We start from the raw sequence: 26,523 nt of genomic DNA on the forward strand, positions 1-26,523 counted from the left end.
AAGATTTTTAAAAAAATGTATTTACGATTAAGATTTAAGCTTACAATTAAGCAAAGATGAAAAACTTTTAAACGTCGTTGATTTTCAAACACGCTGCTTTTTCCTGTGATACAACTGGATGTAAATAAATATTATCCTACTTTTATACTAAAAATTGCTTCGTATTTTAATACATTGATTTTTCTTTTGGTGGAATCAGAAAAACTTTTATTGAATAATGAGATGTTGCATCAATTATAATATTATAACATACAAGACTTTATTGTCGAACAATTCTATTTTCTATCCTTATGTTTTTAATTAATAAGTTCGATTTCGAAAAGACAATTTTTGGATTATATGAAATCAGAACAATTCTATCTCCCATTAAAGTGCAGATTTTATCTGAGATGACAGAAAATTTGGAATATGCATAGAACAAACAGTAGATACAAAAGCAAAAGTATTTTTAAAATAGCGCAAGTCACATTCCTATCAAAATTTGTAGATCAAAAATACTTTGTTGGCGCAAAGATTTCGACTAGGCTACAAAAAATATTAAACTTAAATTTTTTTCAACCGTTAGTCGTCTATGACAAACCAACTGGTTGCCAAAGGTGGCTAGTATTTCCATTGAAAATGTCTTTCAGTGCGCATGGCCTGTCTAACGAATTCTAGTTACACGATTGAAATGAACCGAGAACAGACAGAATGCGAGGCCCATTAAATATAAGATCCAACAGAGAGCAATCGGCCCAATCGGCTCAAGACCGGTGCCACTTCCAACATGTTAAAAGGGAGTCAAAGACAAACAAAAGAATAATTTTAAAAAAAGATTTTTTTTTATTATTTTTACATAAAAAATACATCAAAACATTGCATCATCAGATAAAGGATTGTGAAAATTTTCATACCGAGGTATGATATGAATGAATGATAATGAAATAAGCACATCATTAAAATGAGAAAATATCATATACATCAGTTTATTTTTTCAAAAGTATAACCTGTGTTTGCAACAATAATATGAAAATGATTTGCCTACATATATCTAGTTTGATTTCAAAAAAACACATTGAAATCTTAACTTTGCTACAATTTCATTCAAATTTTTAACAAAGAAAAGAAAAGTCTGATCATTCCAAAAATATACAAAATATCTGTTACTAACTACATACATCTAAGCAAACAATAATAAAATACGCTTGATTCCGAAAAAAAAACCAATGTTAAAAATTACGGGAAGTAGTTTTTTTCAAGTTGTTTTAATTTTTGTTTTCACTACAGATGATAAAAATAAATTTCAAACTTAAAGCTAAATACCGATAACATTTATAAATTTATATACTTTTAAGTGAAAGCTTGAAAAACTTATAAAAAATTGTGTATTTTTTCTAGGAATTCAGAATAATATTCATTGTTGAAACAAATTCGTATAATTTCTGCAAGTGATACATTTGAGGAGAAAATCTTTTATTTGAAACGATAACTTCAATTAATATCTGGTAACGCAATTCTATATTGAAAAACAAAACAGAGTACAGATTAATATTTACCAGGAATGTTTCTTGCAAACAGAATAATATTTTTTTCTATAATTTAATATTCTTTTACTTTTCCTTGAACCAGAACAAGGCAATAAAAATGAAATCTTATTGACTACAGTCTTAGTAAATATGGAAGATATCACACGATATCACAAATCGTTATGGAGTAACTTTTTCTGCATCATAAACCTTTGTAAAGACTATTTGAGATATGCTGCTGCAGGTTTGTGCTTTTGCATGACTGAAATTATATACAATAGCTTTCTTCAAGAGATAGTTTTGAGTTTGATGCTGGGTGCAGGCTCCTCAGCTTCTGTCGTACAAGATTTGTGCCGGAGAACAACTCGGAGAGAAACTTTCTGTAGATCTTTGTACAACAGCGCTATATTGATGAGAGACAAAATGCAAACAGCATATTCACAGATGGAGCAAATCATATGGCTTACAGAGTACTGAAAAACAAAAATAAAATTGTTAGAAAAACAGATTCAAAAATTAAAATTAATATATTCTAACTAAAAAATGAATATTGAAGATGGAAATCTTTAACAATGATATTTTAGAATAGTAAATTATTGTTGAACAATAAATAGGATGTTTTAAAACACCATGCGCAAAATTATTTGTTGGTTCTTTGCACAAGAAATTGTGTCTGAAAAAGTTGGCATTTGCATTGTTCACTAGTTTGTGGATTTGTGTAAGTCAAAATCTTTTCTGGCGAATATGTTGCAAGCTTTACAAAAGAAGACAATACCGAATTTCGAGATAAGTATGACATGTATGAAGCATGAATTAAAATGAACGAGTAAGCAAGTATTGAGAAGTTTATTCAAAGATACACTTTATCTTCTTTAGAAGATGCTTGAAGTCCATGGTATACAAATCAATTGTGGTTTCAACGTTGATCTCATCTCCATGATCAATTAAACAATACATGTGTTGGTGATCCAATTTAAAGGCATCCCAGAATCCATACGTTGAATTTGCGAAGCGTACGTTCAGTAGTATGAAAAATGGATTTAAACATTTGGTTAAACAATCCAGTAAATAAACAGTTTAACGATATAAATTGATTTTCATCAATATTTTTGTTGGTAGCAAGACGAAATTTACAATGCTAAAGCATTTATATCCCTTTAATTATCACGTAACACTGGTCGAAGAGCATCGCGCTTTAGTTGAGAAACGTTTTTAAACACAGCGATTTCGCTATTGTAATAAATCCGGTGTCAAGTTTTCGATAATATTTTGAGGTTTGAAGAAATAGAAAGGTTCCGACATGCCAAAAAGTGTTCAATCGAATTACAGATTTCAAGTTTAGTGAAATCATTATAAACTAGAAACCTCTTGATCACCATCAAGTTATAGGAACGTCGGGAAATATACGCAGAGTAAGTAGTAAAAGCTTTAACATAATCAGGAGTTTTCCTGGGAAATATTATTTTACAAAAAGTGATTTGAAAACGAAATGCCATTTTCTTTGCAATTCTTTGCCTTTTTATCATTTAGTTTTCAATTAAAGCTTTTGCTTTCAATTAGAAGCAGTTAGATTACTTATCTAATTGTTTTAGTAATTTCCATCTTGTATACAAGTGATTTCTAATGTTCATCGTCATTTGGTCCGTTACATTTTTAAACACCGCTTACTGCTTTCTTTCTCTTAACTTACATTGGTGTAACACTGTCCGGATATGATTTTCTATGCTTTGATGGAACAACAAGTTTACGCAACCTATTGCATACACAAATTAACTGTCAAAGAATTCAGCTGAAAGCAATTTATAGAAATAAATTTACCTTACATTAATTTTATACTGGATATTAAATATTTTACAGTATTGTGTCGTGGATTAAAATTATCATCATACGACTGAAATAGTAATGAGTAAAAATTGGAAAGTATATCACACATAAATTGTTTAAACTTCAGCTACTAAAATAGATAGGTACTTTTTGTAAATTTTTTTACAAATTAAATGAATTTTTAAATTACTAGCAAACCGAATGTGAAATCTGTCTAAGAATTAAATAGTTTCTTATTTTTCTATGGTAGCTCAAATGAGTAAGATTAAGTTTCTAGAATCATTGAATGGAATAAAGACTAAAAATTTTTCTTTATAAAGAAAAAGAATATTTAAATCATCAACAGTCGGGAATTTGAGACTATTAATGAATTTTTGTAACATCATTCCTCCTCATTTAAATTTTTACTAATGTGACTGAACAAGTGACACTAATTATCAATATTTTCTAAATTTCCCATTTTAACATAATTTTACATTATTTTAAAACTTTTTGTTACGTTACTTTTTAAAAAACGTAATTCTGATTCGGAGAAAATTAGCATTTCCTAATCTCGTATATTCTATGTGTGGATGGATTTGCATTTAAATGGAATTTATTACAAAAATATACATAATTATGCGTATGCTATGGAAGACACTAGCTAATCAACAATATCTTACGTGTAGCATACTGATGTAACTAAATTTACATCAAAAACTCTGGAAAGTAAATATTACTTCATGTTCTCTGAAAATTCTATGAAAGGTTACGTATGAGATTTTTTACTTTTATATAATAAAAAAGTCATGCTATTATCTATCATGACTTAATAACGATATCATAATATTTTTTCACTAAACAATATTTAAAAAAAATTATTCTTTACCCATAAACATCCGACATTCTGCTAATATTTATTATTCACTTTTTTACAAGTAATGATCTTTTTTCTGTAAGTTTAAACACTTAAGAAATTTCATTTCTTCTTTTACAAGGGAAAATTCTTGTAATTCACAGTTTATTCAGTTTCAATAGGTACCATTTTGGCAATAATAATAATAATAATAATATGTGACAATTATTTTTCCGAATATATTGAAAAAAATTTAGGCGTGAAAGCAAGTTTTTCCTTGATTTTATTTAACTTTTCTTTATTTTTATGAAATTTATTTAACTTCTTTGATTTGTATGAGTGAGTGACAAATCGAATTTGTAATTGATTTGTTCTTGATTTCCTGATGTACTAGAGTTGTAAAATTCTATTCAGTTCTCCATTCACTTTGACAGCATAATATTTTCAACATTTTCAAAATTTAATTATTAATTAATTTCAATTTTAGTTTCATAGACAAATATCATATTGGATAAACCGTAAAGAAATTTATTACAGTAGTTTCATAATAATCATTGTAATAGAGTATATTCCTATAAAAAATCTACAAAAAATTATAATTACTTTTAACATTTAAATAATGATACCGCCTTTAATAGTTCCTTTTTTTAACAAAAAGAGGTTAAAATTAGGTGTTTTATGTCAGTTAATAATATTTTTTAAATACTTGCATTCGCCTTTAAATTTTCTATAAAAATTTATTTTTAAATATTCTAAAAAAATATGCTTTCAAAAACTTTTGTATTTTTAAAATTTAATAAACATTCGATATTTTTCAATACAAATAATTTAAAAATATGTCAATTTTACTTACTACACGTGGTAAATCATATGAAACCTTTTTCATTCGAGCGAAGTCAAAAGGGTGAGGTCCGAGTTCTTCTAGAACCATGGCGGGTAAAGGATAGACAGCTATTTAACGTTAAGAAAAAAATTGATAAAAAAAAGAATATAGACTCATATAGAATTCTAAAGAATATAGACTGAAATAAAATAATGAATATTATCAGAATAATCACAAGTAAACATATAAGAACATATGTATAATCTATATGTGTATAAAAATTTATTAAATATATAAAAAGAAACGATAAGTAACAATATTATTTTGTAATTTGGTCTAATAAGGTAACAGATACTAAATTTTCAAAGGTTAGTAAAAATCATTTAAGAATTCAGAATTGTCATTGAATTCTTTGTTCTCATGTTACATTGAGAGGCTTCTGTATCATTATTACTTACATCTATAAAATTGAATTATATCCTACTTTAATAAAATCTTAAATTTAACTCGAATATTCTAATAAAACAAAAGAAAGCCAAAAAAGGCAAGAAAAAACTTCGTCTGGCCATTTCAAGTGCGCAATGGATAAGGAGATAAATGACCATTTTTGTAGTTGCAATTTAAGACAGTTATTATCATTGCTGACTTTACTGAAAGTTGTATTTTTTAAACGGTTGTTGAAGAAATAAGGCATAGGAAACGAGGAAAAAATATCCACAAAAATCTTTTCTCAAAGCATTTAACCCTTTCTAGGGCCATGGGAAGTATGCTTCCCACCAAATTTATCAATCTTTGTATGAAATTATGTAGGTTGTCATAAGTTCTGACAATTTTTTTTAGTAAGTCAGAAACTTAGATGCTTCAGTTCTTTATCTCAGACAAAATGATGTGTCTTGATTTGTTACTTAATTATTAATTAACCAAATTAATTAATTTATCAAATTAAATTTATCTATTAAGCTAAATGAATCCCTTTTCTTATTCTAATTTCAAGCCTAAAATTATTTTAACATAATATGACTAGAAAAAAATGTCCCTTTAAAGGGTTAAAGCACGCGGTTGCAAGATGAGAAATAGATGTTATAGCAAATAATAACATCAATAACAGTAAATATATCAATAACAGTAAATGTTATTTTAGTTGTTTTGTAGTTTTATTTTTAAACAAAAATAACAGTCTCCTCATAAATCGAATAGAAAAGAGATAAAACTTTAAATAAATATTTCAATGCTATTTCAATAATATTAAGGTACCCTCTTGAAGCATTGAGGTAATAAAGGTTTTTTTAAAAAAAGCTTATATTCTTTAACCGCTGACAAATTATGGGCATGATACCTGCAATATCAATCCCCCTCCCGCTTTCCAAATTTTGATTCCACAGAATTCGGAAAAAGTTTGACCCTAGTTATTATACACTTCGATCCATAATTTACCTTCTTTACTTTCCAAACATATATTGTCAGCCAAACAGCATCTTTCCAATCACTTGCTTCATTTATTTTCCAATAATTAAATATTATTGATTGAGATTTCTGAACAATTTTCTATCTTGGTGAATTTCTCCCTTAAAGTTCAAACTCTTTTATTGTCTATTTTTGAGTTCAGCATTGACAGTGACCCGAGTATGAATTTAATTATGATCTTCCATATTAGCATGTTGTTTCTAAAGATGTATACGTGAAATTAAAAAAAAAGGATCAATGCAGCAACATTCCTGTCTTCGATTATATGTGGATTTCTAAATATTTTCCGAACAGGAATTTATTATATTTAAAACTATAACTCTACATTAAAAACTCGGATTGTTGAATCATTTTATAAAATATTCTCCTCTGTATAAATTATAAAAAGATAGAGGTATTCATTGTTATTGTAATTGATAAAATTTCAAAAGTAAGAACTCCAAATATGAAATTCATCGGCTGCTTTTTAAAAAATTTCGAGGCTATTTATGTAAACCATTTAAATTATTAATATTATCCACATAAAAATGGAATATGGTTTTCTTGATGCAAACAAATTATATGAAAAAAATGCGTCACAGGAATTCCTTTGCAACATCAAGAAAATAGATTTTAAAATGACGTATCTTCTGAAGCACCTACCTTGAGCATCTACTTATACCATTATAATAGGGCTGTTAAATAGGCTATTTTTCTTCGTAAAAATAAATTTCCTCGTTATTATAGTTTTACGAGAAATTTTCCTTTCTATGTTTATAGAACATTATGCAAGCATAGGTGATCTCAAAACAAACAACGAAATAGGCTTATCATTATAAGCAAACGTTCAAATAGAATATAATTTAAATGAAGGTTTGCAAAAATAAAGTGCTGGTTAAATTCTTATTTTTAAGACAAAAATGAGATATTTATGGTAATATTTGATATTTGGGGTAATATTCAGATTTATATCTGTTTTGAAATTTTTAGAGGGATAAAACTAATAGATGTCATATTGAGAGCATTCAAGGTGTAATAAAAACTCATGGGAACTTAACAGATTAACTTCTAAGTTAGCCACTAGATGTAGGGTCATGCTTAATGAGTAAATTTCTGGAAAAAAAACATCAAAAATACTGATTACCAAAACGTCTTTGATATCGACTGAAAATACTCAATTGTATAAAAAATTAATAATACTTAAAAGGAAGTGGCATCTGAAATTTCTACATATATATTAAATGCATACATGTCATGAATGTTATCTTATGTTATATATGTTTATGCTAATGAAGTTTATCGGAGATAATTTTCTGAAATTAATATTTCAAAAATGAGGTTCAAAGCTATAACCTGTATAAATATATTTGATTCACTAAATGGAATTCTCTTTACAAAATGTTTTTTTTTGTTTGTTTTATTTAGCACAATCAAAAAAAAATCTTTGGAAGTTTTTATACAAATTTATAACTTCTGTTGTCTTATCCAATTCATCATCGGGTGCATAATGCGAGTTTTTGATAAAACGAAGTGGAAAACATGTTGTGGAAATACAGTTTATGTACAGTGCAAAAGCTGAAGCGACATGCACAATTGTACAAACAAACAAAAACAAAAAAGAGTGAGAGAGAAAGAGAGCTGTCCTTCAACTGAAGCGTTTCTTCAGCGGAATTCTGGTTTAACAAAGACTGCCCGAGGAAAGAGGGAAAACGAACTTTCCTCTTTTTGTAACAGCAATTAGTGGAACGGGAATCTTTGGTTCTCAGTGGCAACTACCAATCCAGGAAGAAAAGCCAAACAAAAGATAAAAGCTTAATCAAGCATTGACCTCTGAAATATAGACACGAAAATAGGAAACAAAGTTATTCTTCATTCCCTCATCAGAGAATGAAAGCAATTTTAAACATAATGCATATTTTTTTATTTAAGATATAGTGTTTACGTTTACTTATTTTAGGTGCCTTCAGCCACAAGAAAATGTAGATAATTTCACAAAACTTTCATCGAAGTAACTATAATTTTATAATAAAATTTATAAATGAAAATTTTTAAAATTAACTTCTGTAAGGATACTAAAGCAAAAAATTTACGTTTAATTTTTCTTCGAATTAAAATTATTTTGAATGAAAAAATGTATCTCTGCTGATTCAAAATTCGGATAAATTAATTTTTCTTTCTGCGCCACTAAGCTGTTCCCGATGCAGTATAAAAACAAATCAAATAAAATTGTTTCAACTGCTGCCATAGGTATATGAGGTTTCAGTATTAAGGCCCTTGAAAAATACTAATTCATAATTAAAATACTAAATTAATGAATTATTGCAGGCCGCGGTGGCCTGGTGGTAAAGTCTCGGTTTATGAGCCGTAGGATTTCAGGTTCGAGGCCCGATTCCACGAAAGAACCGTCGTGTAAGAAGGTCTGTTGCACGTTAAATCCGTCAGACCAAACATCCTCCAACTGATGTGGTGCGGTGTGGAGAGGGGGGTGCCAGCTCAGGTGTCGTTCTCGACATCTGACCGCGGTATAAAATTACGAGGTCCGTCCCAAAATAGCACTAGTGTTGCTTTACAACGGAACATTAATATAACTAAACTAAAGAATCATTGCCACTATCAAAAAGTTCAAACCGTAATAAAGGTACCCATTTCCAACACAGAGACAGTTTTTAAAGCTTTATCTGCATCATCGAATGAAAGGCATTTGGAAAAATTAGACGAAGAGCTTCTAAATTTATTTTCAAGAAAATAGCTTCATAAAACGCTTTGAAGCATTTTTTTAGGATTAAGCTGACGGTTATTAAAATATTTTATACCTCTTATTAAAATAATACTTCACGATTGCTGTTATTAGTTTGTATTATTTTTAAGAACTTTCGAATTTCTTGTCTCAAAATTTATTTTAAGGCATAAATGGTAGAAGCTACTTTTTTAAATAAAATTTTCAAAAGAAATCAATAATGATTTTTTTTTTGCTTATTTTTAAAAATAGCGCCACTGCACGTTCTGTTTCGCACGTTCCCAAAAATATATATATTTCAATTGTTAACACCCTCCCCCCTTTTTTTCAAATTCAGTTCATCTCTTGTGTTTTTCCAGAGAATGAAGAAATCCACCACTTAGAGAAAAAAGTTTTAAATCAATAATTTAAAATTCGGGATTCGATTGTAGCAATGGAATGAAGCAGACTAGAATAACGTAAAATAAGAATTCACTTGATCCTAAAAAAAAAAAAATTAAACCATCTTCTAATATTGATTGAAGCGGCAGGTTTAAAGCAATACCCTACCTCCATTTACCCATGAGAAACTGTAAGAAAGTTTTTTTTTTTTTTTTCCATAAAGTCCAAGTAATTTAAAATGGTTAAACTGAGAAATTTTAATTCAGTTCGGCCCAGCGTGTTGTTTGGAGTGGAATAAAAAAATTCACTGTTTAACTACATTTTACCCAGCTTTAAACCACATTGTAATCACACTGAAGTTCAGAATTCAGCTTCCATCTACAAATCAATATATATATATATATATTGCATAACTGTTAGATATATTGCATAACTGTTAGAGAATTCTTAGTTTTTATTCTTCTCGGATGAATAATTGATATCTTTAATGTCCCTTTATTTTTCTATTTTTTTCCCCTTCGGCTAACTTCAATTCTAGTTTATGAGGATTACTAATTATTATAACTGCTTACTGGGCTATTCTAATTCAGGCAAAGTTTGTGAATCAATCTGAGAAAAATTTCTAATCATTAAATATATATATATATATATATATAATTTCTCTATCCTTACCCTTCATTATTTTAATAACCCCGTTCAAACACACACTTTCAAACTATCTTTCGCATAAACCAATTTTTTTTTTCTAAAAAAAATTCAAGATTTATGTAGGAACTGAATGAAAATTTGTATTATGCATTCACATTTACGAAAGATAATTCTACATTTATTTTAGTATGAACTTTTATTCATGCTAAAATAAAAGATTAGACGAGAATATTATGCATAATTGTCGATTAGATTATATATAATAAACTAGTCTAGAACATTATTACATAAATTCCGATTATCTATTAAGAATTGAAATATTACAAATTTTAATGGCAATAAGTAACAAGCTTGCATTAAGGCTTACAAGCTTGGGGGAAACCATGTAGTTAAAAATAAAGTCAAAGGATACTGAGAAGGAAGAGAATGATATAGACGCCCATGAAGCCTAACTTAATGTATCTGTCTGTTTTACTTGCATCTGGAAGATACCACCAAAGAGCACCTACAAAAAACTGATAAAGGCCAACGCCTATGAAGATCATTGAAGCGCCAACTCCATGTTCACCCAACACTGTCATCACCTGAAAAATAGGTATACAAAAGTTTTTAATAAATTGTTAAGTTTAAAGAATTGAAACCCAATTCCATTAAAAATGAATGATATGATATATGATTGATTTTATTCTGAAAGTTTTACTTTGGACAGATTCGACTACTTTTGGTACTTCGTGAAATGAAAATTTTCATTTGAAGATATTGCAAAGAAATCCTGATCTAAATGTTTTGCGTAATTCTTAACTGATTAAATGAAATTGTATTGAAAATAAAGCTTATAATAGCATCGAAATATAAAAACTCTTAAGGCAAAATGATAGATAGACTGATGATGCTTCAAAATAATGCTGCCAAAAATATTTGAGCTTCAACAGTGATTTACCAAAAAAATATAATCTAAGGCCATTGAAGGACACTTACAATCAATTTACAATCAATACTGTAGTTCAGGCTTGATATAATCATTATTAATCAATCTTCAATAAAAAGTTATATAATTTTAAAGAAACTCTTGTCGACTCACTCAATGAAAAAAATTCCTGCATTGAACTAATCATGCACAAATTTCTAACAATGGCATATTTGAAGCAATATAGCAATAGGACATTTGGCACGCATAGATAATGATAAATTCTTGCTCACAACGGATGCTAGATATTTATATCAAATAGTTTAGAACCAGCAACTTTAATTTCCCAAAACTTAAAAGCTTCGTTTCGTTTCAGAATAAAAAAAATTAGGATCAGCGAGTTTAAACTGGAGTTTCATTCGAGAAGTAAAACTATTCATTTATATCAACGAAGGTGATATCAGGAAGTAAAAAAGTTTTAAGGGTGGAAGAAACTCGAATCAAACGATAACTATTTTAAAAACTCATATTACAGCTTGAAATATATGAATTGATACAATCGTCGTTAGGGACTCATATTTTCGCCCACCTGGAATATTCGTTCAGCTTCAGTAATGAATTAATTTATATTAAGTATATTTACATATGCAATTAACATTATATCTTTTCCTATACTGTAGCAAATAATGGAGAAAATTTAATAAAGAGTGATATCTTAATAATAAATTAATCTTTAATTTTTGTTTTCTCTGATAAAGAGAAGTGGGTAATCACTCATTGGCGATTCTAATATATAATATTCCTTTTTCTCCTAAAAAGAGGGGAATGTGACAGCGAGTAGAAAATTCTGTTTATATAAATTTCTGCTTGAAACTTATTGTTTATTACATTTGATAATTTGACAGCGTTACAATAAGAAGGTGGGCTCACGTGACATAACACAAAACGCATGCCAATACATAAAGTGCAAATGATAGCACTGGGAAAGATACCATCTAATATTGAAAACCCTCACCTTTAATTCTTCTCTAAATTGCAAAATTCAATTTCCATGTTTAACTCCTTAGCTTCTATCACTGCGACCTATCCCCGTACACCACACCTTAAACCATTATGTTAAAAAAATCTAGAATTTTTCTCACTACCACATTTTCTACTATTCATCTTTCTTATAAGACTTCTTAGGGCTCAAACATAAAGAACAGTTATTCCAAAATGTCTGAAATCAGAACTCAAGCAGAACATTAGGATAAGAGATAAGCCCTATAATGGGTTGGCGGTCCTACAACCATGTTTCTTCTTACTGGAGATCGGCTTGAACACCAAAACTGAAATGAATACATTAATCCATCTTTGCGTTACGAAGTTCTGCATAGTCACTGAGAATATATAACAAGAGAAAAAGTATTACATATTTAACAAATATGACTTACCCACTCAAATTTATTTGGAACATCTGTGAAACCTACAGGATTACATGCTGTAATGATTAAACCAAAGAAGCTGATAGTTATCACAATAAGCGCACCTTTATTGGCCAATTTTATAAATTTCCAATCATGTATATTGCGATGTTTTATGGATTCATACAAGATGGGAAATAGAATCATTGCTAAAAGGACAAAGAATAAAATTAGTGAACTGAATAGCATTTTTCAAATTCAATACCATCTTTTTATATAAAGTTTAATCACAACAAATGATATACTAAGTAAAATAGAAGAATCTATTTATTCCTTATTTTAAAAGGAATTTATTATATTATTTTAAAAGTAGAGTTTTATTTAGTATAAAAAATAAAACTTTTCGAACAACTCAATGCAAAGTAAGTAGTCAGGCAGGTATATTATTTTAGTTAACTTCTTAAAGAAAAATTAAAACATTTTAAACCGACATAACCATAAATCGACACCAGCAATAAAAAAAAATGTAACACAAAATAAAACCAAAATGATATATTTTTATTCAGTAAAGTCTACAGTATTTATGAGTTAAAAAACTTCCTCATTACAGTGTATTATATTGTCAAATGAGAAGAAATATTGCACACTATAAATAAATGAAATAAAAGGAATTTCAAAATTAATTTCAGCAGTTCTTCTGAGGTATACGCCACGTGTGCATAAAATGACTTCTTTATAATTTCATTGGTAGCGAACGATGACAAAATGTTAAAAAATGGCATATTTCTACGGTTCTTTCTCTAGACATAAATGAGAAATGCAATGGTATAAATAATTAACTATCTTTAGTAACTAGTAAAATGAACCTTATCATAATTCCTCAAAACAAGGAACTATTGTCTCAAATAACAAATCGTTGCCGAATTTAAGGAAATTCGATTCTGAATTTTTGTATTTCTATGATGACATTAGAAATTGTTTTCAGCATATTTTTTTCTCATTATATTAGACAAGTGATTTAAATCTAGATTACAGTAATATATATAATTATGTTTCAAAATCGCAATTTAATTTGAAAACTGGATATTACAGAAATTTAAGATATCTCAAGTTATAACTCAACCAACCGTGGATATTTAACAACATATATAGTCTTTTTTAATTTAAAATTATAGACAATTCATAAATTTCCTTACAGAAAAAAGCTGCAAAAATGAGGCAGATGGCAAATATACCACTACATGGAGGATAGCCGCCAGCATCACTAAGAAAAAGAAATATATATATATATAGATATACTTTCACAATTTGAATGTATTTAAGTTGTTTGTTGAATTATGGTTGGCAATTAATCGAAATAGATTGATATGATAGAAATAATGGCATAAAAAATATTTAATTATTTACAAAATTGGATTTTTACTAGACCACGCATAATACTAAAATTGGATTTTTATTAGACCACGCACTATACTATTTTACTATTTACATGTTACCAATACTATTTTACATATTTGCATTTTATGCTGTAGAATCTTAGTTATCCTACATAAACGAGGATGGCCAATAACATATAACTTTTAAAAAGAAGGGGAGAAATCCATTTTTTCAAATGTGCTAAATTTTGTAAAACTTATTATCCTAGCCTAATTTAAGAAAAATAAAATGGTATTAAAAAGAATCAATTAAAACTTAAAAGTCAGCTTTTTTTTTAATTATTTTTAATAGTAAATTACTTCCCCGAAGAACGATATCTTCAAAATTGTTATAAAACACCATCTCATGAAAGCACCACATGCTTCTTTAATAACATTTAGTCCGTTATTATAGATCATTTTAAACTGACTGATCTCCTTTGGACGTTCTTCTAATTTGCCACTGCCGTTATTTACAAGATGGACTTTTTTTCCTTCATCATTTCATTTTATTCCGCACCGCTTATACATTTATGAATATCTTCCACTGAAATTCCTCAAAACCAGGAACATGCTATAGCAGCGCATAAATCAGATTTAAAATTAAAGAAAAATTAAGAGTTCGAATACATAATGTGGTTTAAACCAACTCTTCTTCACCGAATCTTCACATGAGCCAATGCTCTTAACGGGATAATTCATTCTGGCCCTGAAACAATTCCAGCCATTTAGTCAACAAGGAGGCCGAATCGTACCTTCAACTCCAAATGGAATCCTTTCTATTTTCCCGCTATTTTTTCCTATATGTATGCCTATTTCTTGCTTTCTCTCTTATCATGTAAGATTTTAAGCATAAGACAAATGTTATTTCTGGATTAAAGATCATTAAATTTTTATGTAAACTTATAGCTCACGTTTTTTTTTTTTGTAACTAATAACTTCTAACAAAACACCCATCCTCATTAATCAATAGGTCAACTGCTATAAATGGAAGGAAAGACTGAGTGATAATGTTAGAAACTGAAATCTACACCATCGCCTGTCAATGCAGATTCACAAACTGTCCGTGTGAATTCGAGGGACTCTTTTACAGTCATTAATCGAGTACGTCGAAATCGCCTCGTCGGTTCGTTGCTTTACAAGGACATTCAAGATCATAGTTGATCAGTTGGACTCATTAACAGCACTTACAATATGGCTGCCGAGATGTCATTTGTACGCAGTACATCTGACCTTGACGCCTGAAATTAGCAATAAAAAGACACACATCAAAAAGGCAGTCTATCAAATGCTAATTGAAATGACAGAGTACGTTCTTGGATTCATGAATTTTAATTAATTCACAACCTGTATCTTGTAGCGAGAGTCTGCTGCATTTATTAAAAACACTTTTCGTATATAACTAAAAATAACAGTACCGATATTAAAAATAACTGATCATGCTCATACCTGATAAAACTGAGTAAATTATATGGTAATGCGATAAGTATATGTTGCGAGCTTCATTACTTAGGTATTATATGAAGTCATATTTAATTTATATCCTACTTTTATCTAAAAATTCCACTTTCAACTTAAGCTGTTGCAGATGTATTTCCGCGAGTGTCAAAAATATTCACCATATAACTGCATATAGTTAAAGCCTGAACTATCAGTTTTTAAAGGGATTCAAAATGAAGTATGATGGATTTTAAATATATTATTAGACTTGTTCGAAATAAATAAATTATTAAAAATTCATTTTTTATAATAATAATTTTTAATAATAAATTATTAATTTTTTTAAAAAAATTTTAATTATAAGATATTAGGATAATATTAATATCTTTCCAAGTATTATTGTACAGGTCCCTCTCTGTTTCATTAAGTCCACTAAATTATTACATTTATAAGCCCCAGATATCTGCTTAAATAATATTGTGAACAAATACAGATGTGGCTCAGCCATGAGTCGTAATAAATATATATGTGCATTTTTGCAAAGTAAAATAAATTTTATTATCCAGTTAGCCTCAGCAATGGATGATAAAATCTACGAATGACTAGTAATTATAGAGGATATAAGATCGCAAATAGAATCTCTCTACTTTTTCATATTAATCCTTGTTTCAATGGAGGATAAATAAGTAACTCTATTATGAACATTTGCTAACAAAACTTCATTCGAAATTTAAATTCTTGAAAATGTATAGTTTTGAAACGAACAAATTTAATAAAATCAGTTTAAAAAACAAATAAAAAAACTTTTATTAAGGAACTAAAAGTAATTCTTTTTCATTTACATTATTCTCAATTTTTAAATTTATAATTCGTTATAATTATAATACTGGGTGTCCCATAAATTTGTAAATACTTTAAAAATTCATAAAAATTGAAGGAATAGGTATGTTTGAATGCGGTTTGCGAAACTATTATTCTCAAGAAGGGGGATTTTTTTTTTTTTTTTTGATACAGAAAAAAAAATAATTCGAAAATTTGTCAACAGAGACCGCTGCACACAAGCAAATCAGTGGAAATATGCAAATTAAAGTCTTATGAAAGGCAGAGTGAGCGATTGACACACCATTTCTAAAGGTTTGCATAAGGTTTGTATTAAGATGTTGACACTGGTGGATAAAGCACTATTGGTAAAGTTGTTTTATGTCAGCAACGAATCGGCGGCTGAAGCGTTACGAAAGTTTAGGACCCAGAAAAGATTGAAGAAAGGTTCAGGTCCGATCACTCCTGCTGGAATTGTTTCCCTAGTACGCCGTTTCGAAGAAACTGGAAGTTTGTGTCATCGGCCACGCAGTGGTGCACTTCGTTTAACAACATTCGATACCCACGATGTCTCTTCGCAAATGGACACGCTAAGGGAACAGTCTACAAGTGCAGTCAGTAGCGCACGAGAAGTGGCACGAATAACTGGTATACCAAAGACTTCGGTGTACTGTATACTTCATGATGTATTGCAAGTGTACCCATACAAATTGCAATCGCTACATCAGTTCTTACCAAATGATACAGCTAAGAGATTGGAATTCTCAAATTGAGCTTTGGCGAAAATTGAAGATGATCCACGATGGCTGCTGAAAATATTGTGGACAGATGAGGCTCATTTTGCTTTGCATGGAGCAGTTAATACCCATAACTGTAGAGTATGGGCACATGAGAATCCACATGCTTACACTGACAAGCCCCTGCATTCAACACGGGTTACTGTTTGGTGTGGTTTCACTGCATCCATTATTGTAGGCCCTTTTTTCTTTGAAAAAAAGCAGGATGGAAGACATGTTCAGTTAATGGAACAAGTTACTTGGAAATGTTACAGAAGGAAGTGATACCGTCCTTATTGGAACACGATGTCCTTGACACAGTGACATTCATGCAAGACGGGGCACCTCCTCACATCGACACCGAAGTGAAGGCATTTGTGAGAACTTTTACTGAAGAACGGATAATCAGCCGTCACTTTACACATGAATGGCCCCCACGCTCACCAGATTTAACACCCCTTGATTTTTGGCTATGGGGTTACCTTAAGTCTCGGGTGTACCGCCATAGGCCAACTTCGTTACTGCAGCTAAAGGAAGCCATTCGCCACGAAATCTCATGCATTCATCCGGATATACTGTATGATGCAGTTACCAGTGTTGTCTCCCGCTTCCAAACTGTTATTTGTGGTGATGGCGGACACATAGAACAAGTACTGTAGTACTGGTGTGATACGCATGTAAACAATTGCTTGCATGCAAATAAAAGTAATTTTCCCGTAGAATTGTATGTTTTGCTTGTGTTTAGCGCCCTCTATCGACAAATTTTTAAACTATTTCTTTTTCTTTTTTTTTTTCTTTGTATGAAAAAAAAATCCCCCTTCATGAGAAAAACAGTTTCGCAAACCGCATTAAAATATACTCATTCCTTCAATTTTTATGAATTTTTAAAGTATTTACAAATTTATGGGACACCCGGTATATTCCCTAACAGGTGTTACCATCTGTATGTAATAAGAATTTAATGAAATTATTCGATTAAGGGATGGTTAGGTTCTGAAAATATTAAAATAGTGCGTCGTTATGTACAATACATAAGTTACTAAATTTTACATCCATAGCAATAATATATAGTGAACGAAAACTCGATCACAAAATTACATCGCTTCAAACAGAAAGCAAAATAAGTCAAATATAAGTGTACAAAGAAAAACATACCTGACGAGGGGAAGGAAGGCTGGTAAGAGTTTTTTAGCGATCATGGTTATGTATGGCAAAAGAAGGGCTAGAGAGAGGAAGCTCACTAGAAGAGCAACGAAAATACCACATTTTTGCCATTTCAGTGCGATATGATCATTCCAACAGGCACAAAACACTAATCCCACTAAAAAAAGAAGAAAAACATTAACAATTTTTCTTTTACTATGATTATTTATTCGAATAGATTATTTGAATGAAATTCAGATCCTAATGCCATTAAATTTCATTGACGTTTATGATTTTGAATCAAAAAATGCAAGTACGGTTCCAATGGGGCTCTGGATTTTTTCTAGAAACCAGATCATTATTTAATCATCAACTTCATAACCCTAAAAAACACACCCACGTTGTCTAAGCACTTCAGTTTCTGAATAACCTGATCGCGGTGATTACAAATCGGGCTCAGGTCAGTCATAAAATGGTCATAGATGGCCCATCCATCAAGTTCTTCTATAGGAAGTAAGCTCCTCCAATTGAAATAAAGCCAATACAACCGCATTACCATTAATGTAACCTTCAGGGTAGTAAGAGCCCTCTTATTTATCTGGCTACCTCTCATCTCTACATTTTAGGTATCTCCATCTTCCAAAGGGATCATTAACTTAATAAAATTAAAATAAATCAAAACATTATAATGATAACATGGATATCTAAAAAGTAGGAGATATCTAAAAAGCACAAAATAAAAATAAGTCATACTTCTGACTCTCCGACCCGCCACGAAGGCACACGGATTTTAACTATAAAACTGAATGACCGGACACCCGCAACAGCAATACTGGCGGGAACTGTGGTTGAGTCCTATGGGCCATCACCGGCCACGGTACAACCCTCTCCGAAGAAAGTACGTCCTGTCATCAGTGGGAGGAGTCAGATCTCCCACCTACTTCTGTACCCTCCAGGGTGGCGAGATCCAAACACCATGCCGGAAGCATCTCATCCTCATTTCGAGGTGTCCCCCCGGGGTTATAAAATAAAAATAAAGAAAATGTTACTTTTCACTACACTGTGCAAATGTGTTTTAAGAATTGTTTTATAAAATTTATTTTTTCAATGTTTCCCTTCATTTCAATTATGTATATTTCTCTTTTATGAAGAATCAGAGATGAAATAAACGGAGGCAATATGCCTTATCATTAATAGCTATTGATTCGACGCAGTCAGATATGGAAGTAAATACTTCATTCTATGGTTTGAAGAATTGTAATTTTCATTCTAAAATGAAAGATAAATTTGAAATTTCGTAATATAAATTAATATACTGATTTGAGATAAGATAACTTAATGAAATTATTATGAGTCGAATGTCAGCTTTAATCTATTAAAACTTACACATTTTCATGTCATTTAATCTTGTTAAATTGGTTCTAATATCTTCATTTTTTTCAGACATTTTGAATCTTAAAGGGATTTTTCTAAAATGTTTTCCTCTTCCTTCACAATAAAATAGACGTCCCGTGATCAATTCAAGACAAAAACATTAACTGATGTCTCAAAAGATTATGGCAATGGTGTAGCATTACTCATTTATGATGTAAAGTGAGCCGGAAAAATCAAACAGAATAAGAATTTATAAGGTAACTTTAACTTTGAGTTATGCCTTTAGCACAATCCTGAGCAAAGACGAAATGAATTTTAGTAATCAAACCAAAACGAACAATTGCATTTGTAATGAATTTTTTTAATCATTTAATTCGATTAAATTTTGTAAATTACATACAAAATTGCTAGAATCTATTAATTGAATACAAAATACAAAACGACAATTTATGATGATATTTCTTTTTAATTTTTGCATTTGAACTCTAATAATTTTTGAAATTCTTCATAAGAAATTAATAATCTTTTTACTACGTTTTAGAAAATCTCTAAATAAATAATGAATTTTAATGTAACAAAGGGAATTCATATCACGAATAAACTAAAGATTAAGCAAAATATGTGCATAATATTATATAAAAGTGAAACTTCTTCACAACGACTGCCTTCCTCTCCAAGCGAAATAGAACGTTCAGAGGTGTCGGGGTTCTGCAGGATTTTTATCTCTATAAATCAAAATACTTCATAAATTATGAATTCTTTATTTTTTGCCCAATGTAGTTTAAGACTTCTTTAAAAATAAAAGTACTGAAGAGGAAGAATTTGTGTTGAAGATTCTTAAACTTTTTAAAAGCAACTATGCAATTTGCGTTTATTTGGATCTTTCAGTGCTTTGGAGGTAAACTCTTTAATTTAAAAAAAAATTCAATCCCTTACAGATTGTTCGGTAAGTGCATAGCATGGAGCAATAATATGAAAAGCAGTTTTTAAAGGTCGTCGAGTTAATGATTAAAGTTGTTTTTTTATTTGCTTTCATCCATAACAGAAAGATTCGGCTAGAGTTCTTGCCCATCTCCCGTTATGTTGAACAACGTTTCTAAATACTAGTCCAAATTAAAAAACGTGGAATCAAACGCTTCGGAGAACAAAAAGATTTCTTGGGGAGAAAATGACTACTTTCTGTGAGTTAAGTAAAGATTCTCGCTTAAATTTCACCTAACTGAAAGCAAACTGTACTTTTTTCTCCACATTGAGAAAATGATTAGTTCCGATTTGATTTCTAGTGATCTTTTTGTTCACTTTTCTTCCTACTTCTTTCTCTTTATAAAAGGCTCAAGTTTGGGAAGACGAAATGGATTGATTATATTGAAACTGAAAGGATGATCATTCCTGGCAGTTGATAGTGTTAAACTGCCTTTTTCTAAAATTTATTTTAACTCTATGTCTATTGGCCAAAAACTTATGTCGAAATTAAAACGGGCGTTGAATGACACAATCACTACGCTGTGGTAAAATCGCTTAGTAAAATTTCATCGCATAAAAAAAAAATTAGGTGTTTTTTCTTTCCGAAATTTTTATTCAAATCATAAAATGTTGCAAAATAAATTTTTAGAAAAGCTTAAAAAAATGTAGCCAAATAAGGAAACATTCAAACATGAATTAAAGTTCAATTTTGGAAAATGTTTTTTTTTTAAATAAAATCTCTACACTGCATTTGTATAAACTTCCAAGAAAACCCTAAAATCTAAAAAAAACTCTTACACAAGAATTTTTAAAAAGCGTTTTTGATTTTAAAAATTCTGATTTTTAACCAGAACCGTTATAGTTGATTAATAGATATTTGCATATCACAATTTATTTTAATATTTCAGATTTATTTATTTTTCTAATATTCTGAGAAACTGTGCATTTTTTAACTTACAACCGTTTCTTTTTAATGAAAAAACATTTTTTTACAGATAAGTAATTACAATTGTTCATATATCCAAAATGTTAAAAGTATTTCTTCTACGCCTCGCACGATAGTAATAATTTGCAAAACAAATTCTTCTTAGAAAATTACAAAAGATTTGTATAAAGATTTGTACAACAATATTTTACATTTATAAATTTCTTTTGTTGTTGAGTATGTCACCTAAGACGTTGGTTTACATGTTTCTTTTCAATATTTGCTCATTCAGTTACTAATTTATTGAACTTTTCTATGATAGATTATGCTTTTTAACTGAAAAATACCCTTTATCCCGAAGGGTCTACCTTATCTTCATGTTTTGTCGAAGGTTAAATTGTGAAATTGAAAACTGGCAGATAAAAATCGAATAACAAAAGAAATATATATTTTTAAGGAATTTAAATTCAAGGCAAAAGCATATTATCCCTCAAATTATACTTGATGAGTTTAAAGTCAACGGACTTCCTGAATTTTCCTAGATGTATTTTCTTTTAAATGTGCTTTATTTTTGTTTTTAAAATTATCGTTTGAATTTCTATTATTTAAATCTAAAAATATTTTTAAATTTCCTATTTAAGAAATAAATGCAACTGATTGCAAACCTTTAAAACGGAATTTTTAAAACAGAAAAGAGCAAAAAAAAAAAAGGATAACTCATCAAAACTAAAGTATATAATATTTTTAATATAAATAAGGGAAAGTAATAATTAACAAAAATGTAAGTATCGAAGAAAAAATTCTGGGGACACTAGAAAACAGATTGGAGTTGAATAATTAAAAAAAAATTCCGACAGAATATAACATTTGAAAGTATCTAGACGACCTTAATATGAAATGGCATAAGAAATCTACAAATACACAAAGTCTCTTTTCCTGCTTATTGGCTTTCCGAAGCAACCTGGTGGTAAGATCTCGGACTGAAGGGTTCCAAGTTTAAGCCCAAATTCCACCGAAGAACCATCGTGTAATCAGACCTGGATCACATTCAATCATCCAGGTATAAATGTCCTCATACTGGTTTGGTGCTGATGTTTTGAGAAAAAATTCTTGTTCAAATGTTCCCTGCACCTGACATCAATTTAAAATTATAAGCATCATCCTAAAGTAGCCCTAATGTTGCTTTAAAATGGGACATTGTTATGTAATAAGCAATCAGCTCCAGAATACACATTAAGAGACATAGCTGTTATCGTTAACACATTAGAAAAAAAATTATGTTGCTTAATTTTTTGAACATTACTTATCACGTTATTAACTGCTTTTTGAGCAAAAAAAAATTGTGTCAATTTTGCATTGCAAACCACACATACTTAAATATAATTTATAATTGTGAATTCAAAATCTATAAAATAATAATCGGTTCTTAAATGCATTAATAAGCCCAGGTATAAAAATTTTACATCATAGATATAAATTTCGCATATTATATATATATATATATATATCAAGTAATAAAAAATGCATATACTGAAATAAAAGACACTCAGTATGGAAATAAAGGGTAATACTCTTTTGTTAATTAATATTAGGATTCCCTAGACCAGGTACAAAATTTTCGGTAGGCAGACACCAACTATTGCCCCTTTTTTATATACTTATTTTACCGAATTTGTCTCTTCATGCCTTTCATAGTCAATATATGATTTTTTTTTCAACATTCTGTTCATTAATTTTGTCTTCATTTGCAGATGCCTTCAAATAAAGAAAAGTATTTTTTGGCCATTTGATATATTGACTATGAATTTGTTTGACGAAATTTCTATATTTTATTTCATTTGTGGAGCATAAAAATGACTGCACTTTTGAAACCCACTGATTTCGCGTTTAAATATCCATTGGTCTACATTAACGTTTTTAGATTTGCCTGATCATCACTTTGTTATTTTCAGTTCATCGTCCACTATGAAATCGATCAAATTAATGCGATAAAATATATAAAAAGAAAAATTTTGATTTTTAAAATTTTAAAAAAATATTTACAAATAAGAAAAACGCTTTTTCTAGGAAATAATGACGATCTGGTCGAATTCTTCAATTTCAGGCCGAGAAATAATCATTTAATATGTCTTCATCCAAATCTTTTTGGTCCTTGTTATTGAATAACATAAATAAAAGCCTAAATTACATGCTTTGAAATGAGCTAATTGTATGAAAATTTCATTCAAATTTTTAAGTTCTGATAAGTATTCGTTTAAAATTTTATAAATTTTTAAAAGTATTATATTAAAAAATATGAATTTAGCAGATATGAAAAACTTTTCCTAAAAATCATTATAGCATTTCAATTATAATAATATCAAATGACAAAAACATTTTTTGAAGTTGTTTTCATTTCTTGTATTTTTAGATTAATGTTTTTGCTACGGTTCATTTAAGTTAAAATAAAAATTAGTTTACAAAAGTGTCTGTGTTATGCGAAACATCCGAAAAAAAAGTTGATGGATAAAACAAAAATTTTTTCTATTGATTTTTAGGAACTAACAGATTTATTTTTTGGTAAAATAAACAATACAGTACATATTAAAAAATCGGAAAGAACAGTCAAGGTGAAATCATAATAAAGAAATAAAGTGTAAATAAAAATACTAGGAGCAAACATGTTCAGAATATGGAATATATTTCAAGTAAGATTTAAAATACCATACAACATCACTTTTGTATGCAAAGTATGATATTTGTAACATATTAAAGAAAACAAAATGAATTCTTAGGATACTCGACGTATTTTTTACAAATTACAATGCCTCAGGTACAGTAAAGAAAGAAAAGCTAATTTTTTAATTAGATTATGCGAAACTTAAATCAGGTTATATGAGACCAATATTTCTACATTAGGGTTTGACAATCACCTTGCAAAACCATGTAGCTGACAAATAAAAAAAGGCAATGAAATAGCTTTAAGACTTCCTCCTTTTTTAAGTGAATTAGTAAAACAGCGCAAAATAAATTGTTTTCCTGCAGGGAATATATCTTTAGAACTTCCTTCTTATACACGTGTTGGAATCCATAAATAGGTTCATTTTTGTTCCTTAAAAAGACTGATTTAAAACAGTGGAGTCTAAATAAGGCAAAGTATAAGGGAATAATTAGAAGCTAAAAGTTTCACAATAGTGCAATTGTTTAAAAACTTTGCTCTTAAAAAAACTGTAATCGTCGAGTTTTATTTTTTTTTTCCGGACGCTGCAAGGCAGGTTCAATATTTCCATTTCATAGGATTTCCTATATTTTTAGAAAGTTCAATAAAAGCTACAGAATACAAGATAAAAAAGAAAAGACATTTCTTTAAATAATCGCAACTTTGCATTTATTCAGAAAAAAAAAATTGAAGAGCTATGTTTTTTGAAAAGATGCAAAAGGCAATATATAGAATAAAATGTGCATACAAGGGATCTAGATCTGTCATAAAGGAAAACATGCAAAGTTTCCATAAAATAAGCTTGGGAGCATCTGTAGCAGTTAATGTAAAGTTAAGGTAAAATTAATGTAAAAAAATGATACAAAATTTTATACACAAACTTTGGAATGCATAGAGAAATCAGATCAGAAAAAAAAAATGCCGATGCAATATCTTATACACAAAAGTAAGACCAGCAATGCTCTCTTAAAGTTGATTAAAAAAGGAACTTTTCTGGAAATTTCATACTGCATGTCATTTTTTTCTGTATGTTTATTATTCATCACACGATCATTAAAGAAATTTTGAATAATTCGCTTTCTGTGCGTTCATTGCAATGATTCATTTTAATGTTTTCATTGCTGAAATTTCTCTTGTTAGCGATTTATTATTATATTTTCGGATGTGACTTGTTTTCCTTCTTTTTTTTTCTTTTTCTTTTTTTCTTTTCTTACTGAATTCTTTTCCCCTTGCCTTCGTCATTTATATTGAAATTGGCTTCATTCTGCTCATTATTTGTCGATGCAGATGCTTCCAAACAGGGAAAGTTATTTTATGTCTACTTTGTATATTATATCAGTTGATATTTCAAGAGCATTAGATTACAAAATCATTAAAAGAAATTACGGGATATATTCATTGAAAAATTCATCCCTATTATATTCCATGCTAATAATTTGTTTTTAAACACTTTGAGTCGATTTGTTTCGTGTTCCGAAAGATGGAATTTGTAAACATTTTTTTCTCTTTCATTCTAAAGAGGTTAGAGTTTTGAAATTTTGTGTACTTGTGAGTTTTCAATGATAATACCTTATTTTAATATTTTTAAAACTTAATTATCAATAAATATTTTATTAAATTAAATTTTGATTCCATATCCGTACCACCGCGTGGTGCTGAATTTTCTAAAAATTGTTTTGAAGATTATAAAGTAGAAAATAATTAAAAGTGTTCCAACTGATTAGCACAATAATAAATGTGTCTTAAAAATTATTTTAATTAATCTATTTCTTGACTTTAAATGAAAGCTTTTAATCAGTTTCAGCATTTCACATTATTATTTAGTATAGGTTTTCGCTCCATTATTGAATCGAAAAATAATTTATATCAATTAAAAATTAATTTATGTATTCAATTCATAATATGATAACATAACAAATAAGAACAGGTAATAATATTTTGATAGCATAATATGTTTATAAGCTGAAAAGAGTAACATCGAAATGCATTCACAACGTAAACTAACGTCTTGGGTCCCTTCGAGAAAATCGAGGTAACTTTTCAAAATCGTGAATCATTTCTCAATATAAGTATAATTTTTTAAAGTTCAATTTCTTAAAATAATAAACATCGCAAAAAATTAAATTCATTGAAAAGCAAAGCTATTAGCTGCTTCTTTGTTTTTATACATTAACGTCTGACTTTGAAGACGTTGAGCATACGAGCAAAAGTCAAATGATAAGTCATCGTTCAAATCTGCAGCTCACTCTCCAAACTTCTATACAACATCATAATAGAGGCCTTTCAGCTCCCAGAAATTGAGGTGGGTTTTTTTTTTTTTTCATATGAAACATTTTTAGTAAAAATCGAGACTAAAGTTCGCGACTTTCCGTAACTTCGAGTATTTAGTTTCCTCGGCGGCATCTTAGACAGCTGCTCACTCTTTAGATTTCTATTCTGCATTATAGTTAGCGCCTTTTACCAC

At 29.2% G+C, this 26,523-nt stretch overlaps 1 protein-coding gene across 3 annotated transcripts in view; it reads right to left on the reverse strand.

Annotated features, from left to right (window-relative positions):
- Positions 1 to 1,290: 1,290 nt before the first annotated feature.
- Positions 1,291 to 26,523, reverse strand: part of LOC129960433 (DNA damage-regulated autophagy modulator protein 1-like) — a 64,966-nt gene continuing 39,733 nt past the window's right edge. For 2 of the 3 annotated variants that reach the window (XM_056073858.1, XM_056073860.1), the window contains exons 2-7: positions 18,112 to 18,277; positions 13,703 to 13,770; positions 12,537 to 12,715; positions 10,609 to 10,780; positions 5,018 to 5,115; positions 1,291 to 1,978 (exon numbers count right to left, since the gene is read on the reverse strand). In XM_056073858.1, coding sequence (XP_055929833.1) covers positions 1,793 to 1,978; positions 5,018 to 5,115; positions 10,609 to 10,780; positions 12,537 to 12,715; positions 13,703 to 13,770; positions 18,112 to 18,277 — 869 coding nt within the window. In that variant the 3' untranslated portion in view covers positions 1,291 to 1,792. The remainder of the gene's footprint in view (positions 1,979 to 5,017; positions 5,116 to 10,608; positions 10,781 to 12,536; positions 12,716 to 13,702; positions 13,771 to 18,111; positions 18,278 to 26,523) is intronic. The other variant, XM_056073859.1, reaches the window with a different exon arrangement.

This window comes from Argiope bruennichi, chromosome X2 (genome assembly GCF_947563725.1).
Source record: "Argiope bruennichi chromosome X2, qqArgBrue1.1, whole genome shotgun sequence".
NCBI classification, from domain to species: domain Eukaryota; kingdom Metazoa; phylum Arthropoda; class Arachnida; order Araneae; family Araneidae; genus Argiope; species Argiope bruennichi.